The sequence below is a fragment of the Fulmarus glacialis genome, unplaced genomic scaffold, assembly GCF_000690835.1.
Source record: "Fulmarus glacialis isolate BGI_N327 unplaced genomic scaffold, ASM69083v1 scaffold3217, whole genome shotgun sequence".
NCBI lineage: Eukaryota > Metazoa > Chordata > Aves > Procellariiformes > Procellariidae > Fulmarus > Fulmarus glacialis.
This window is the reverse complement of record NW_009224984.1, coordinates 68868-84223: the sequence shown is the minus strand read 5'-3', so window position 1 is coordinate 84223 and position 15356 is coordinate 68868. Positions and strand designations below refer to the sequence as shown.

General features: G+C 35.8%; 1 protein-coding gene across 2 annotated transcripts in view; it reads left to right on the top strand.

Moving 5' to 3' along the window:
- POSTN (periostin, osteoblast specific factor) overlaps positions 1-12889 on the top strand; it is a 35626-nt gene extending 22737 nt beyond the window's left edge. The window contains exons 17-23 of one of the 2 annotated variants that reach the window (XM_009582314.1): positions 4902-4997; positions 5614-5703; positions 7272-7349; positions 7766-7846; positions 10042-10128; positions 12184-12225; positions 12784-12889. In XM_009582314.1, the coding sequence (XP_009580609.1) occupies positions 4902-4997; positions 5614-5703; positions 7272-7349; positions 7766-7846; positions 10042-10128; positions 12184-12225; positions 12784-12824 (515 nt within the window). In that variant the 3' untranslated portion in view covers positions 12825-12889. The remainder of the gene's footprint in view (positions 1-4901; positions 4998-5613; positions 5704-7271; positions 7350-7765; positions 7847-10041; positions 10129-12183; positions 12226-12783) is intronic. The other variant, XM_009582315.1, reaches the window with a different exon arrangement.
- Positions 12890-15356: the final 2467 nt, after the last annotated feature.

The window sequence follows — 15356 nt, the reverse complement described above, 5'->3', positions numbered from 1 at the left end:
AGAGCCTGCTGAAGCTTTGGCTTGTGAGGGAATATGACTTTAGGCAAATGATTAAATTTCTCTGGGATTTTACCCACATTTCTCAGTAGAAATGGAGACCATGACATCAGGCTTTTGAAAACTGAGAATGGACACACTGAAGTTAAAAGACTCTTGGAATAAAAAATGGAATAATCTATCTTGATGGCAATTTGAATATGAGTCAACAGTGTGCCCTGGCAGCCAACTGTGTCCTGGGGTGCACCAAGCACAGCATAGCTAGCCAGTTGAGGGAGGCGATTGTCCCACTCTGCACTGCACTGGTGTGGCCCCACCTCGAGTACAGTGTGCAGTTTTGGGAGCCTCAATATAAGAAGGACATCAAACTATTAAAGTGTGTCCAAAGGATTGTGACCAAGATGGTGAAAGGTCTTAAAACTTATGAGGAGTGGCCGAGGTCACTTGGTTTGTTCAGCTTGGAGAATGCTGAGGGGTGACCTCATCGCAGTCTACAACTTCCTCAAGGGGAACAGTGGAGGGGGAGGTGCTGATCTCCTCTCTCGTGACCAGCGATAGGACATGAGGAAATGGAATGAAGCTGTGTCGGGGAAGTTCAGATTGGACATTAGGAAAAGGCTCTTCACTGAGTGGGTGGTCAGTCACTGGAACAGGCTTCCCAGGGAAGTGGTCACGGCACCAAGCCTGACAGAGTTCAAGGACCATTTAGACGACACTCTTAGTCATATGGCTTAGTTTTAGGTAATCCTGTGAGGAGGAGGGAGTTGGACTTGATGATCCCTTCCAACTCAAGACAGTCTATGATTCTATCTCCCACAGATGGTGGGAGTAGCATGAGAAGCAATGCCTGTAAACTGAAGGGAGGGAGATCAATGTCAGACATCAAGAAAGCTGTAACTGTTGATTTAGTTGAACACGGGAACGGGAAGGCTGGGACCTCTACCAGTGAAGGCTTCTCTACCAGTGAATGGATACAAGTCAAATAACGATTTATCAGAGATGTTCAATGAATACTTGAGTCTGTCTTAGGTGTAGAGGGACAACTTGATCTCCCAAGGGCACCACAGTCGTGCTCTCCATGGTATAAGAATAGTTCTGAATGTCAGAGGGTTTCCTCGTTTACCAGGTCAGCTCCCTAACGGAAAGAAAAGGGCAAGATTCAAATTTAAGATATGTCAGGGAATTGTGCAAATCTTTATGCAGGGAATTGTATGAGCCATTATTATTATGTACCTTACATTATCATGGGTTTCATGACCAGTGGGTTTCATATGGCACAAACAAAGGCAAAGAGCATGTGAGCAGACTCCGTCTGCAGGTGACTTGTATACACCACCATTTAGTAACTAGAACTGAGATCCATACTCTACATACTTTTGAGTTACTTCTCCATCCATTAATATCTGTCATTTTACCCACATCTTTATGACCAGACCAAATCTAACTGATCATTACCATAAAGAAACTGTAAGAATGGAATGTGCTTTATATTCCATTTTCTATACTTTCAGAAATTAACATAATTGAAAGCAACGTCCAGCCCATCATCAGAAAGGAAGGTAAATGAGGCCCTTAGTATATATATTTCTGTATATGTTCATATACATATACAGAATATATATTGTATATATTTCTTAACAGGATGCATTTTGTACGAACAGCTCCAGGAGGTTCAGCACTTTGCTGGAAAAGCAAAGATACAAATATTGCAATTAGAACTGGCTGAAATATTTTGTATAAAAAGATTTCCCACAGTTGTTTCCCCAAATGGATTTTTCTCCTTTTTCTATGGGGATTTTAAAAATATTTTTTAAATAATCTTTTTTCAAACCATTTCTTTTAAGTGCCCCAAATATTACTATACTTTCAATAAAAACATTTCCTTTTTTTTAATTAAAACAGTTATTTTAAAAAATGAAGTAGATTTGTTTATTATACTTTGAAGAAGAAAAAATCAGTTCATTTTTCTACAGTTTTCAATCAGTTCTAAATACCAATATCTGTCAGGTGCCTGGAAAGGACAGTTAGCCAAATTTTCTTTTTCAATTTCTCAAGGCAAAAGCATGACTTAAAGATTAGTGGTGGGACTGAAGAGAACAAAAAGTGAGACTGGGACTGTCAAAATCACTTGTGATTCACAAATTAACTGAAACACCCATTGGTTTCACTAAACCAGGTACACTGCTAATGAGTTCCAGTTTCCCATCGAAACAAAAATGCTCAAAGGGAATCTGGTTGAGCTCAACTGAGGAGAAAGGCAGTTAAAAATGTCTTGCAAAAATTTTACCCAGACTGTTTAATCACTGTTTCTGGGAGGACTTCCTCCCAGCAGAAGTGACATGAGCTTGCTTTTTCAGCAGCTTGTCTGTGCTTCATCCCATTTAGGAATGGACATCTAGCATATATGCTGATCTTTGTTGCCTAGTCTCCATCATTAAATCAGATCCACAGAGCAATATAAATGGATAGATCATTCCATATAGTAATTCATCCAAGATATTTTAGAAATCTTCCTATGATGAAGGTGAATCACTCTCTGAAAGCACCTGTTCTTCTATGTTAAATCCAGAGACAGGGCATACAGTTTAAGTGATTTACATGAAGAATTTGAAAGGTAAATGAAACAAAATCCTCTTTTAAAGAAAAAATGAAATGTCTGAGCACTTCTATAGTCAAATGTACAACTAAGTGTTATTCACCAGAGAGAGAAAAAATAACTTTATAAGTTAGTGAATATTGAAGATTTACTCCTTTCCGTTGCCATTACAGTGTTTCTGCTTTGGGACACACTCCAGAGGATGACCTCTGGCCAATACAACCTTTCTGCTGATGATTCAGAAATAAACCCATTAAAACCAGTTCTGGCCCTTCTGAGCTTGCTAGTAGTAACAGTAGTGAGCAGCAGCTCCCATCAAAACCACATAAGCCCACAATTGTTTGTAGAAAAAAGGTGGCAAAGTTGCATGTTAACTTTTGCAAAATATGTCAGGAAGTTCTAGCAGAACATGATGGAAAGGAGATTTCAGTAAAAAGAGAAAAACCACCACCACCCCCAAGTTTAGAGGGTGATGTCTGCCCTTTCCTGTCTCATGTTTTCTACTTGAGCTGTGCTTCCATTGTCCATACATAGGCAAGCTAAAGGGATCTAAAGAGTTAAATCTGATTGAAACCCAAGTCTTAATGGATTAAATGTTCAAAGGGTTGATCCTACACTAGGCAGTATAGCAAACTATGGCTTTACCTTTTGTTTTGCGTACATCTGCTGTATCAATCACATAAAAAGGTACAGTAATTTAGAAATCTAAAAAAAAAAAAAAAGATTTACAAACATTCATAAATATAACTTTGGCATGTTTTCATTAATATTCATCACTTGCATCAATGTATATTAGTATTTAATGGATTCTCAACATGCAAAAATGCCTCTAAATTTAAAAGAGAAACAAGGGAATGAATCTTGTAAGGTTGCTTCTTTAAAATATTTATGAATGTTTTTCAGCCATACTTGTTAGAAAATAAAAGAAAAAGCAATGTGTTCTTCAGCTATTTAAAACTCAGAGTAGATAAATAGAGTTCTGTAATAACTGGGCATAATTATGAGCCTATCATATCATCTCATCTGCAGCAAATAAATTAATTATTTAGCTCTAAAGTCTAACATATACAATCATCTTCTGCTGCAAAAGCAAACAAAAATGTATGCTTGGATTTGTTACTATTGAAGGACGCTAGTTAACCTGAATTGTATACTGTTTTCAACAATTAACACCAGGCATACATATTAAAAAGCTATCGTTAAATCCTGATCAGTAATTTTAAAAAAAAAAATCTATGCAGTATCGACTTCTACATGAATTCATATAAAGAAAGATTTCTAAGGGACTTTTAAGGAAATGAGAGAGGTAGACTGTGTTAAATTTCTAACTCTGAATAGGGAATAAGGGAAGTGTGTGTTACAGCAAATTCCTAAGTAGAAGATGTTGCCGTAACACTTGTTACGGAAGAACCATGTTATTCCTGATAATTGACTGCATCAATGGTATGTTCCTAATTTATTTAGTATCTGCTGCTTCAGCCTGTCAGACAGAGATACATTTGGATCAGTGTGGTCTATAGGGATTGCACAAGATTAAGAGGTTTGTTTTGGCCATTGAAATCAAGATGACCTCTCTCATGCAACTAAAAGAATGATAGCCATTAATGCTGACAAATATCCTTATAGCTGTTCCTGTTGACCTCTGAAGTTTATTGATTTTTTTTCTCTAAGCTGGGTGACCACTGACCAAGTCTTTGTAGCTTAACAGAAAAAAAAGCCAAATAAAAAAACAAAACAAAACAATAAATAAAAAACCCACCAAAACAACAGATAGAAAACCCCAAAACTACATAACGGGATTCTGATTAAAGGACCTAGTCTCCTCTTGGATATCTATACAGTTAGTAGGAAATAACATGACAAACATTTCTCTCTAGTTCTTTTCTAAGTTTTCACACAATAGTTTGCATGCTGATCACTAGCAAAGCAATAGCTCTAAGATTCAAGCAATGCTGCAGAGTAGGCTTCTTACCAATATACAGAGAGGAAGACTTCCTTTCAGCTGCTGAGGATCTGGTTTTTGTCTGAGACTTGTCAACAGATGTTAAATATATCAGATACACAAAAGTAAAAAAAAAAAAAAATTGTAAATAGTAAGTGTGCAATAGGATCTAAATTTAAGATAGCATGGGAGCAAGTGCAAGATTGTACAGCATTGCTGCAAATCGCTTCTCAGATTTAAAAACCCCTCCAGTCATCTGGTTTATTTAGGGTAGGGGGGATAATGCTAGCTTCATCTCAGCCCCGTGGAATACCATAAATATTTTTATGATTATTTGTAACGTGTTGTTTTTTTCCTATGTCACAGACCCATCTATCACACAGCTCACTAAATTAATTGAAGGGGAACCTGAGTTCAAAATAGTCAGGGAAGGGGAGACAATAACTAAAGTGATTCATGGAGGTTGGTATGCTTTCAGCAACTCAATTTGTATTAGTTAAAATTTGAAACATTCGCTATTCCCAGTCAGTTTCTACTTTATGTAGGTGATTCATGTGATATGTTAGACAACTGTTCTGTTTTTAACACGACCTTCTGGAAGTGTTGTAATACTATTATCATTTCATTCTCACTTCTCATGCATTTCAAAAAATTGGTCTTTTTGCCTAGCTGTGTTCCATAGCTACAGTCAAGACAGTGTTAGAAATGCTCTGCATGCTGACATAACATTTGTTTCAGTTAAGAATTATTTGCTGGTTGTTGTCCTGCAAACAAAAATGCAGTACGTGATTCTGCGATAGAAAAGCAATTTTATCAGACAGAGAGGTTAACTTCGCATTCTGCTTTGCTAGGGGCATTGAAAAGTTCACATCTAGGGTGCTTTTAAAGGAAAAACAGAATGTGGCCCTCCTAAATTTGGAGGAAACTTAGTTCCTGGTCTCCTCTGAACATTTTTATTTTTCGTAAAATATGCTACGGTATTTCCTTGTGTGCTTCAGTAAGTTTCAGCATCTCAAAAACAGCACTTGTAACACTGTTCACCACTTGATTAATGTCTTCAATTTAAAAATCCTTGTAGAACCAATTATTAAAACATACACCAAAATCATTGATGGGCGACCAGTGGAAGTGACAGAGAAAAAAGTAACAGAAGAAAGAATTATTCAAGGTAAATTATGCTGAGCTATTCATACTTAGTGAAATTCACCATTACATACAAAAGTAACACATCTTAAGTTCTGTCCTAGTGCCTAAACTGCATTTCCTGGAGAGATGAATTTTCCCTAATACTTCCTATTGCCTATGTATGGCTCAAATTCTAGCTGTGTGCACTACACACACATATACAGAAATGGCAACAATATTTTAACAGCATGCAAAACAATGAAAACTTGTCTTTTTTTTTCTTTTTTATGCATTTGCAAAGTGTCTGCTTTTGCAAGCTTCTTGCTACCATTTCAGGATGAGACTGCTTTTATTGCATTTTTTTAGTCTGGCTTGCTTTAGAAAGATGACTTTTTTTTTTTTTTTTTTTTTTTTTTTGTGAAATTTTTGGTTGTATGTCTCCAGGTAGACATTCAGTGTGTAGACACCTAGTTTTGCATGTCATCTCAGGCTCCCTTGACAATCATTTCAGAAAAAGAACTTCTCTGTTTCTCTGTAAGGAGGGGCTTCAACTGATCTGACATCCACAAGTTAGACGTTTGTATTCAGATAATATAAGACAAAATTAACGTGCATCTGTGTCCCTTGTTCTTCTCCCACAGTAACTTTCAAACTCTGGCCAATTTCAATTATATTTGACCTAGTACAGAGATATTTTTTTAAGAATCCTAGAAACTTCACAGAAATTGAAAAGTGGAGTTAGGTGTATTTAAGCAGTCACAAATTCTCTGCTAACACATTTTGATCCCTGTCTTTAAATATCAGTTTGAATGCGGCCATTAAAATTCTGTCTGCCAGAGCGGTTGTAAGGGAAAGACAGTATTATAGGAACATATTGACTTAACAGAAAGTCTTAATATTCAGTTTATTTAGAAAATCTTAAAATTCAATTTAAGAAGTCATTCAAGCAAGAGAGAAATAAAGAACCAGACCTAAGTTATTCTCATACAACTCTTTACTACAATGAAAATAACTGAATGAAAAACATTGGTAGTTTCTGAATAAACCCAGGCCTACTTTTCAACACAAAATTTCTGAGAAAGAAAATAAAATACCATTTTTTCATTTCTCAAATTCAAGTTTCACTAATATCCCACATAAAATGGTCAATATAATGTAAAATGCCAGTGTTTCAGACCTGATATTTCTTTCTCTTCCTTCTATAGTAGAAACTGATAAAGAATCTCAAATATTAAGATCTCAAATGATTTATAGCAGTAATAAAAGCAACAATGTCTATTTACAACAGTGGATTCAGACTCTTTTTGCACTTAGGAAATATCTGATCTATGACTTAATACAACAAAGTGTTTAAAACTGTGTCTTACTTTAAGAATTTGAGCAGATATGTACCCTAAGTATGTTAAATTTGTCTAAGTACTTTCCTGAATAGCTCTAAGTACTATTTGTAGCCCTCTTTCAGTTTAGTTTGGGACACAGTGAAAGACAAAATGATCATAAAAGCAGATTAAAGCATGTTAACCATGGAACCATCCAAAGTGTTAAATAGGAAAAAATAACTTAAAAGGCAATCCTGTTATATCTGATTAAAGTCACACATCTTTTTTCCAGGTCCTGAAATAAAATATACCAGAATTACTGCAGGTGGTTCAGACAATGAGGAAAAGTTAAAGAAATTGCTTGAAGAAGGTTAGTGTCCTTGTTTTCTTTCCTTCCTTTAAAAAAAAAAAAAATAAAAAAAATTATTAAGTAGTTACTGAATGGATACTCCATGTTTTCAGCAAAGGTGCTCATACTGCAGAATCATACCCAGAGATTAAACCTCAGAACCCGAGAAATATCCAAATCTAACATTCTGTTTTGAGTCTCTGATCTTCACATTTCAGTCAGCTCCAGAGTTGAGGCTGCCTGGATCTAGTATATAGTATGTTATGTTTGTCATAAAATGTGGTATTTTCAGTGTTTACATGGAATTTAATATCATAACAGATTAATTTTGTAATTCAGCAAAATGTTATGACAGGATTAATTCAGTGATATGCTGTTACAGGATTGTCAAATATTTTCTGTAAATCAATTTTTTGCCATAACCTGTATCCTATCAGAGGTTACCAAGGTGACCAAATTTATTGAAGGTGATGGTCATTTACTTGAAGATGAAGAAATCAAAAGACTTCTGCAGGGAGGTAATTCAGTGTATTATAACTAACCATTTTGCAACAGGTTATGATAACTGAAACCCCTCTCAGATATGTTGATCTCAACATTTTAAAGACTGACCTAGCGGAAGTGTAATTTTAATGGGAGAAAAAATAGAATGCCAGATGTCTGTGAAATGGAAATAAGTACCGAAGTTTGATTAATCAATTTTTTTATGATATTGATCATGAAAAAAAAAAATTTGGTTTTCTTCAGTCTTTAAAAAGTTATCTAATTAAAACTCAGGGGAGCAATGAAGATTTATTCCACTAGCTGTGAACTCTTTTTTTCAGTAAATTTAAATCTGTGAAAAACACTTATGAAGTGGGAAGTATTGTGATAGGCCAAATTCATCTTACTTATCATTCTTCAGAAATGAATATTCATTGCCCTCAAGTTAATAATTAAAGGCATGTTTAGCATCCTTCTTTCAATGCTTATAGGTGATGGATATCAAGGCATTAACTTTAATTCTCTTCAAATATAGCATTCCAAAGAATGGTTTTCTTTCCTTCTTGCTCTCTTAATTCTAACAGTTTTGGCAATACATAACCAGCAGCTGTAGAAAACTGGTAAAAGAACTTGTGCTATGAAATTAATCTTTATCTATGAATTTGGAATGTTTTCTGCTTAATGTAGATTAGAAAAACTATCTATAATAGCAATGGGGAATAAAAAAAGAGAATTCAAGTGTTGTGTTTTTAGTAAATGTTAGTGTAAACCTGAGTCAGAAGCTCAAAAATATGTATGGATGTTTCTCTTGGCATAAATTAACTGAATACACTTCATTTTATGTTCACTTTTTAGTAAGTTGCAAACTTGAATGCCAGTGGAGTAGCTCACAGCCAGCTGTGTGTTCACTGAACTAAATCTTGTAGTCCTTCAAAAGCACTATTCTGTGGATGTGACTTAAACTTCTGTTAAGTAAAAAATTTAGTGTTGGCTGAATGGCTGAACAGCTTTCCACCAAACAAAACTGTGCTAGTTGATAATACAGCTAGTCTTAGAGAAAAGCCAAGATATGGCTATAAATACTGTCGACTGTATGTCTTTCTTCTGTTTTAAACATCTAAACCTTAGTTTTACAGATCTAAGCCAGGATTTGCCTATAATAATTGGAGAGAAATAGGAACTTCCAGAGGGTTTTTCATCTTACCCTCTCTTAAGTGTCCCAGCTATGTGAAAAGAGTTGCTTTCTGGAGATGCCTATTTCAGTGTTGAATATTTAAAAGGAAAATTGAAAATGAAAGAAATTATAGCAAGAAAATCCCTCCATATACTGGACTAAGTTCTATTGGTGTCAACCAGGCAATAAAGAGTAGATCAAACTTTATCTGTAGAACTGTTCAAAATTCTGGTAACAGGTCTGATGCCAGAATCTAACAATTACAATCATAATTGTAGTCATCTTCAGTTACAGAGGTATACAATTAAATAGACATGATCTGTAGAGATACATCTTACAATGATCCTATAGAAGTATGGAAAAGAGAGAAATAGTTTCTCTGTAGTAAATTTGGAAAAGACAATATTGTCTCTTGAATTCTTGCTATTTTTCCTTGCTATTATGTTAGTTTGCATAAGCATCCTGCTTTACAGAATGGACCAAATAGGCAGATTTGTCTCTTGTTTTAATTTGATTTTTCTCTATCTTTTCCATGATTTATCCAGTCAGCTATCCTTGGCTGCCATGATAATATGTTACCATACTTTTAGCCAATAAAAGCAGATACACATGCTGTTTTATGGCTGTTGGTGATAATGGTGATAATGCTTTATAGCCCTCTTGTCTACATCAAATTATTTCTGTTTCACTGAGAAATTCCTAAGCATTTAAATTCGAGCCCAGTCACAAATGAATGATTTGCCACTCTCTAAAGTAAAAGAATGATTTCATATGGGCTGTAATTCTACTCATACAATATCCAGTACTGCTTATTACAATTGGCAGTCTTTGCTGAAACAAAACTTCAAGCCAAGATTGCAATGAATGACTCTAAGCCCTAGAGAAGGAATCACCTGTGGCAGGGCCAAGGAAAACAGCAGGACCTTACGGCATGAATAACATGGTGGCCTGCATACACCTACACCCCCAAAATGACAATGTTTCCACTGAAGGCTCCTTGCATATGGAAAAATGCTATGCCAGATTTAACTCATTTGTTTTTGATGCTTATCGTAGCTGGAACTGAGTACACCAAGGTTACTAAAGTAATTGAGGGAGAGCCACAGATTATCGAGAGAGAAATCAAGAAAGTCCATCTGGAAGGTTAGTTTGTCTAAAAATCCAGTATCACTAGGACCTGCTTTGTCTGAAGTGATCATTCCAGGTGGGGTTTTATAGTATCTATTCACAAAAATTTCTTAGGTCTGAAGTCAGTATTTTAGCAAGAAGAGTTTTATAATTGTTTTGGAAAACAATTCTTTCAGTGACGTTGCAGAGAAAAATGTTGAGGCTTATCTTGTGGCTAAAAGTAACTAAAAGATTTGGCAAGCATAGTAGACAAGAGGAAATGTCTAACCACAAAGCTTAGGTAAAACATTTGAAGGAACATGCACCATAAGAATTGCCTTTTCTCTAAGCAGCACATCCAGAAGAAGACCACGTGAGTTGTTTTTAACTTGAGTTATTTCTTGTCAGCGTTAATGTTATCTGTTGATGTGAGGGGTTCTCTATCTGGTGAATGGGGGATAGGGTGGAGGGAATATAACCTCTGGGATTGAGTAAATATCTCACAGGGTCTTGGAATTTCTCTACCCTTATCCTGTTGTTAAATGAGGGAAGCTTTTGGGTTTGAAAAAGCTGAATGGTGTCGAGGTCCAAAATGAATCTCTTAAAGGAGCCAAATACAATTCAGCCTGGCTTTATACCAGGAATTTGTTCTTCAAGTTTAACAATCATTTTTTAATTATCTTTATTCAAAGTTAAGAAGCAGCTTGTTTAGGGTTTCTTTTGTATTTGTATGTATGTCCTTTTCCAGTTCTAATTCTAATAATGCAGAATAAGTTATTCTGTCAGCCTTTGAACTAAATTCATAGGAAAAAATATTATGGCTTGTGGAGAATGAAGTTAAATAAATATGTTTCTACTTTTTAAATTTTGAATACCATGCGTTCGTATAACTTCAGTGTTGAGTAGTACAAGGCATGCAGGGAAGTCAACTATTGCCTGAAAATGACAGACATGTGTGATCTTTGACCATGGTTTACCTGAAAGCATAATTGTATGGACAGTTTATAAGTATGGAAAGCTTACTTTGGATGGACCATGTTCTGCCTTTGTCAGGGCAGTGCAGAGCTTGAAATTTTCTATCACAGTGCAGATATCCAGTGTTTAGCCTCAACAGTAATGAGGTGAAGCCTGTATCTCAGAGCTATGCACTTATATACCCTGTACCTCAGGATGAAAAGACAACTGACTGCAGCTGGTTAAGTGAAGATACAAGTACTTCATAGTTGTAAAGAAGGAAAAATACCACAGTAATATTTCTGTGAAAGTAATAGAAGAATTATCTTTTATGCTTGTGAAGTGTTTTTCCTCCCAATGAGGAGATATCTGATTTTAAAAATGTCTCAAAGTTTGATGAGAAAGAGGAAAAATTGTCCATAGTTTCTCTGAGTCAGTATTTTGGAAAACAGATGTCTCTGCTAATGAGGGTGGTATCTGTTCAATAGCCCTTGCTCTACTCTACCATTTAAAACAGAAGTCTCTGAGAAAATTAGCTGAACTCTAAATGTGGAATCATACTGTGGACTCACAATGCAGTTACACATCAAGCCCCAAACATAGCTGGAAATGTGGCTGACATCATGTGATGGTTGAGTTTCAGCATATCACTTATAAATAATTCCTGAAGTCATGTCTGTACAGCAGACCTGGACATCCTCTGCCAAGAGCTGAGACTGAGTTCTGGGCTGTACATTAACCTGAGCTTGTACATCGCTAACAGTGTCAGGTGGTGTTTGCTGAATGAAAAGCATGGGCAAAATGTCCTGGCACATCATGTAACCTACACCATGTAACCATCTGTAGGAGATCAGTGTGAATAATGGATTAATTCATACTGTTAAAATGTAAAAATACTTTTGAAATGTTGGTAAGATTTGATGGATGACTGCACATGACAGAAATGTGTGAACTGTATTATAAGCATTCATGTTTCAGGTGACCAAGTAAACATGCTAATGGGACAAAATTCTTAATTTACTGAAAACCTTAAAGAACAAACTTCACAAGTCAGCAATGAGTTTCCAACATTTCTAATGAGTTTTAGTTCAAAGGCTCTTACAAATAACTTCTGACTGCAACATTTCTGTTTTCTAGAAGCACCTATACGGAAAGTACAACCAACCAGAAGGACACAAGGTAAAAGCAAAACATATATTTAAACACTTTAACACACATTAAATATTACTCTCAGTTATGTTAAAGGTCAGGAGGGAAAAAAATACCATTAAGAAAACCGAGTTTGAAAAGAAAGAGTTGCATTTATGCTTTTAAAAAAAGAAATTTTAACACAGCTTGGTATTGTTAATTACTGGGTTTCTAGATTTTTTTTCATATCTATATTTCTGTCTGAAAACAGCTTAGATTATGTGCTTTGGTCAAACAGCGTTTCAGGTTAGAATAAAGCCATCAAAGTGAGATCCGGCTCTGGAGTCTAACACTGTGAAAATGGCACTGCAGGATTCCCCACCACAGGATATGTAACTCTCTGATTCTACATTATTTTGATCAATTGAGAAGCTGAGAGATCATTGTAATTTCCTAGCTGCCAGCACAAGAGTGAAAGATTCATCATCAGGCTTCATCTTTCCTCTTCACGTGTCTATTTCGCAAGTAAATACAGTATATAGTGTAACTGTATTATATATAATTATAGGTAATAATTATGGTTCTTTTTCCATTTTTTTCTTTTGCCAGGGGGAACAGCAAGAAGGAGGACAAGACTAGCTTATTCCTAAAAGCTTTCCAAGATAGAATGCACAGAATTACAAATTAACAGTATGGTCTTTTAGAGGAAGAGAAACTGTTTTCAAAAAAACGAGAACATTAGAAAACGACGTTGTTTTGATAACATAATGTAAACTGAACCATGAATCCACAAAAAGATGTGAAGCTGCAGATACTCACTGCTAGCACAGTGCTCACTAGGAGGAGTAGTCCATCAGGGGTGCTTTAACTGCTCTTGATAGTAAGCACTATGCAGGGTGGGATCCTGGAACTGCTGAAGGTCATCAACTTCTGTAGAACCAGGATTCCTTCTCATGCTGGCTAGTAAGTGTTTGCAGGACTGGATTCAAAAAGACCAGGGAACAATACAGAATGTATTTTTTTATTGTTATTATTTCCACTAAATAAGAAATATAAATGAAATTAGATCATTTCTAGAAAAAAAATCACTTCAGGTGACTTTTAGAGTAATCTAAGGAATATGAGATGTTAACATAGCACTTTTGGTTCAGTAGTATTGTATGCTTTTTATAAGTCAAAATTCATCATATGTTTAATGCCATAATGACACCAGTAATGTTACCTTTTCTAAACAAACAAATATGCCTTATATTAAATGTATCCTTTTTTTTGTTCTACATTGCATATCCAAATGCCTTCTAGTAATGTGGCTAATGGAAGCTCTTAAAAAGAAAAAAAGCAAACATTATGAGCTTCTTGAAATGTATTTGAGATCATGTTGACTTCTTTATTTATAAGAGAAATCATTCCCATTAAAGGAATCATATACAAATACATATACTGAGATTCTTAAGCATTTTCCTACTTTTCCCTAAATGTGTCTTTTGATTATTAAAGTGGACTATAAAAGGGACAAATAAAATGCATGCAAACAGTTAACTCAACATGGGAAAAGGTTTTACAAAAATGAGGCTATGTCTGAAAGCTTTTATATCAAAATATGCTTTGCTAATGTCTGGTACTAATGTGGAGTTGTCTGTAAATTATGTCAATTTTATAACTCTAGTTTTATACTCTTAAAAGTTGTTTACCTTTATTAACAAAAGTTGGAAAACAATTACTCGTGGAGTAGAAAATACGTGTTCAAAGTGCCTTAATTCTACAGACCAGAGTTTCAGAGTATAAATGTGCCTTTATACTTCTGTTTTGAAACAAATACTCAATAAAGAATTTGGCTGAACTCTGCTTACTTTCATTTATAATTTTTTTTTTAATAGTAGAGCAAATTCTAAATATTCCTAAGCTCTTAGTGTAGTTTTTAGTTAAAAAATATGCCTTCACATAAGCAAACTGATGCTTCCCTTTCTCACTTAACACATGCCAATGCATTTAAACTGCATCACTCCTTAAATACAGTTAAAAACCTTCCCTAATTCCATAATCACATACCATGAGCACTACTCCCTGAATGGTAAAGCTATCTGAGCATTGGATTGATGTGTTGTCTAGCCTTACTGGGCTGTCAGACTCTTTCAGTAAGGTGACCTCAGTATCTGCTATCATAGTGCTTTGGTGGAGGGACAGCTTTTAACCCTGGTAAGAGCTAGGTAGATTTTAGGTGAGAATGAGAGCTCTTAGGACTGCCTAGAGGGTGAACTGAAGCTGTCACCTTTCCCCGGGGCCTTTGACTGTCATTAAATCATTAACTTTAATCTGCTTTCTTCACTGCTGTGCCACCATGAGCTGTCAGTCAAGTAAGATTTTAAAGGACAGTAATTATGTTAGGGGAGGAATGTGTCTCTGCTCTCCTCTCCCAAAAAAGAGTAGGAGATGGGGAAGAAAATGGAATGGAACTGACAGATAAAGTGTGTACAGGAACTGGGGAGGAAGCAGAAGGAGACAAGAAAATAGATTAAAACCTATACTGTGGTAGGACATTTTTAACTTTTCAAGTGGGAATAAGTTTGTAACATGCTAATTTTGGTATATTTTCTTCTTTGATAACATTTTAAAGCCTCTGGTAGTCATTAAAATACCTTTCTGTACTTCACTTTTCATTAATATAATCCAGGTGAAATACAACATTATCTAAAGGGCACTCATAGAATCAAAGAATCATAGAATCATTAAGGTTGGAAAAGACCTCTAAGATCATTGAGTCCAACCATCAACTCAACACCACTGTGCCCACTAAACCATGTCCCTAAGCGCCTCATCTACACGTCTTTTAAATACCTCCAGGGATGGTGACTCCACCACTTCCCTGGGCAGCCTGTTCCAAGGCCTGACCACTCTTTCAGTGAAGAAGTTTTTCCTAATGTCCAATCTAAACCTCCCTTGGCGCAACTTGAGGCCATTTCCTCTCCTCCTATCGCTGGTTACTTGGGAGAAGAGACCAACCCCCACCTCGCTACAACCTCTTTTCAGGTAGTTGTAGAGCACGATGAGGTCTCCCCTCAGCCTCCTCTTCTCCAGGCTAAACAACCGCAGTTCCCTCAGCTGCTCCTTATAAGACTTGTGCTCCAGACCCTTCACCAGCTTCGTTGCCCTTCTCTGGACACGCTCCAGCACCTCAATGTCCT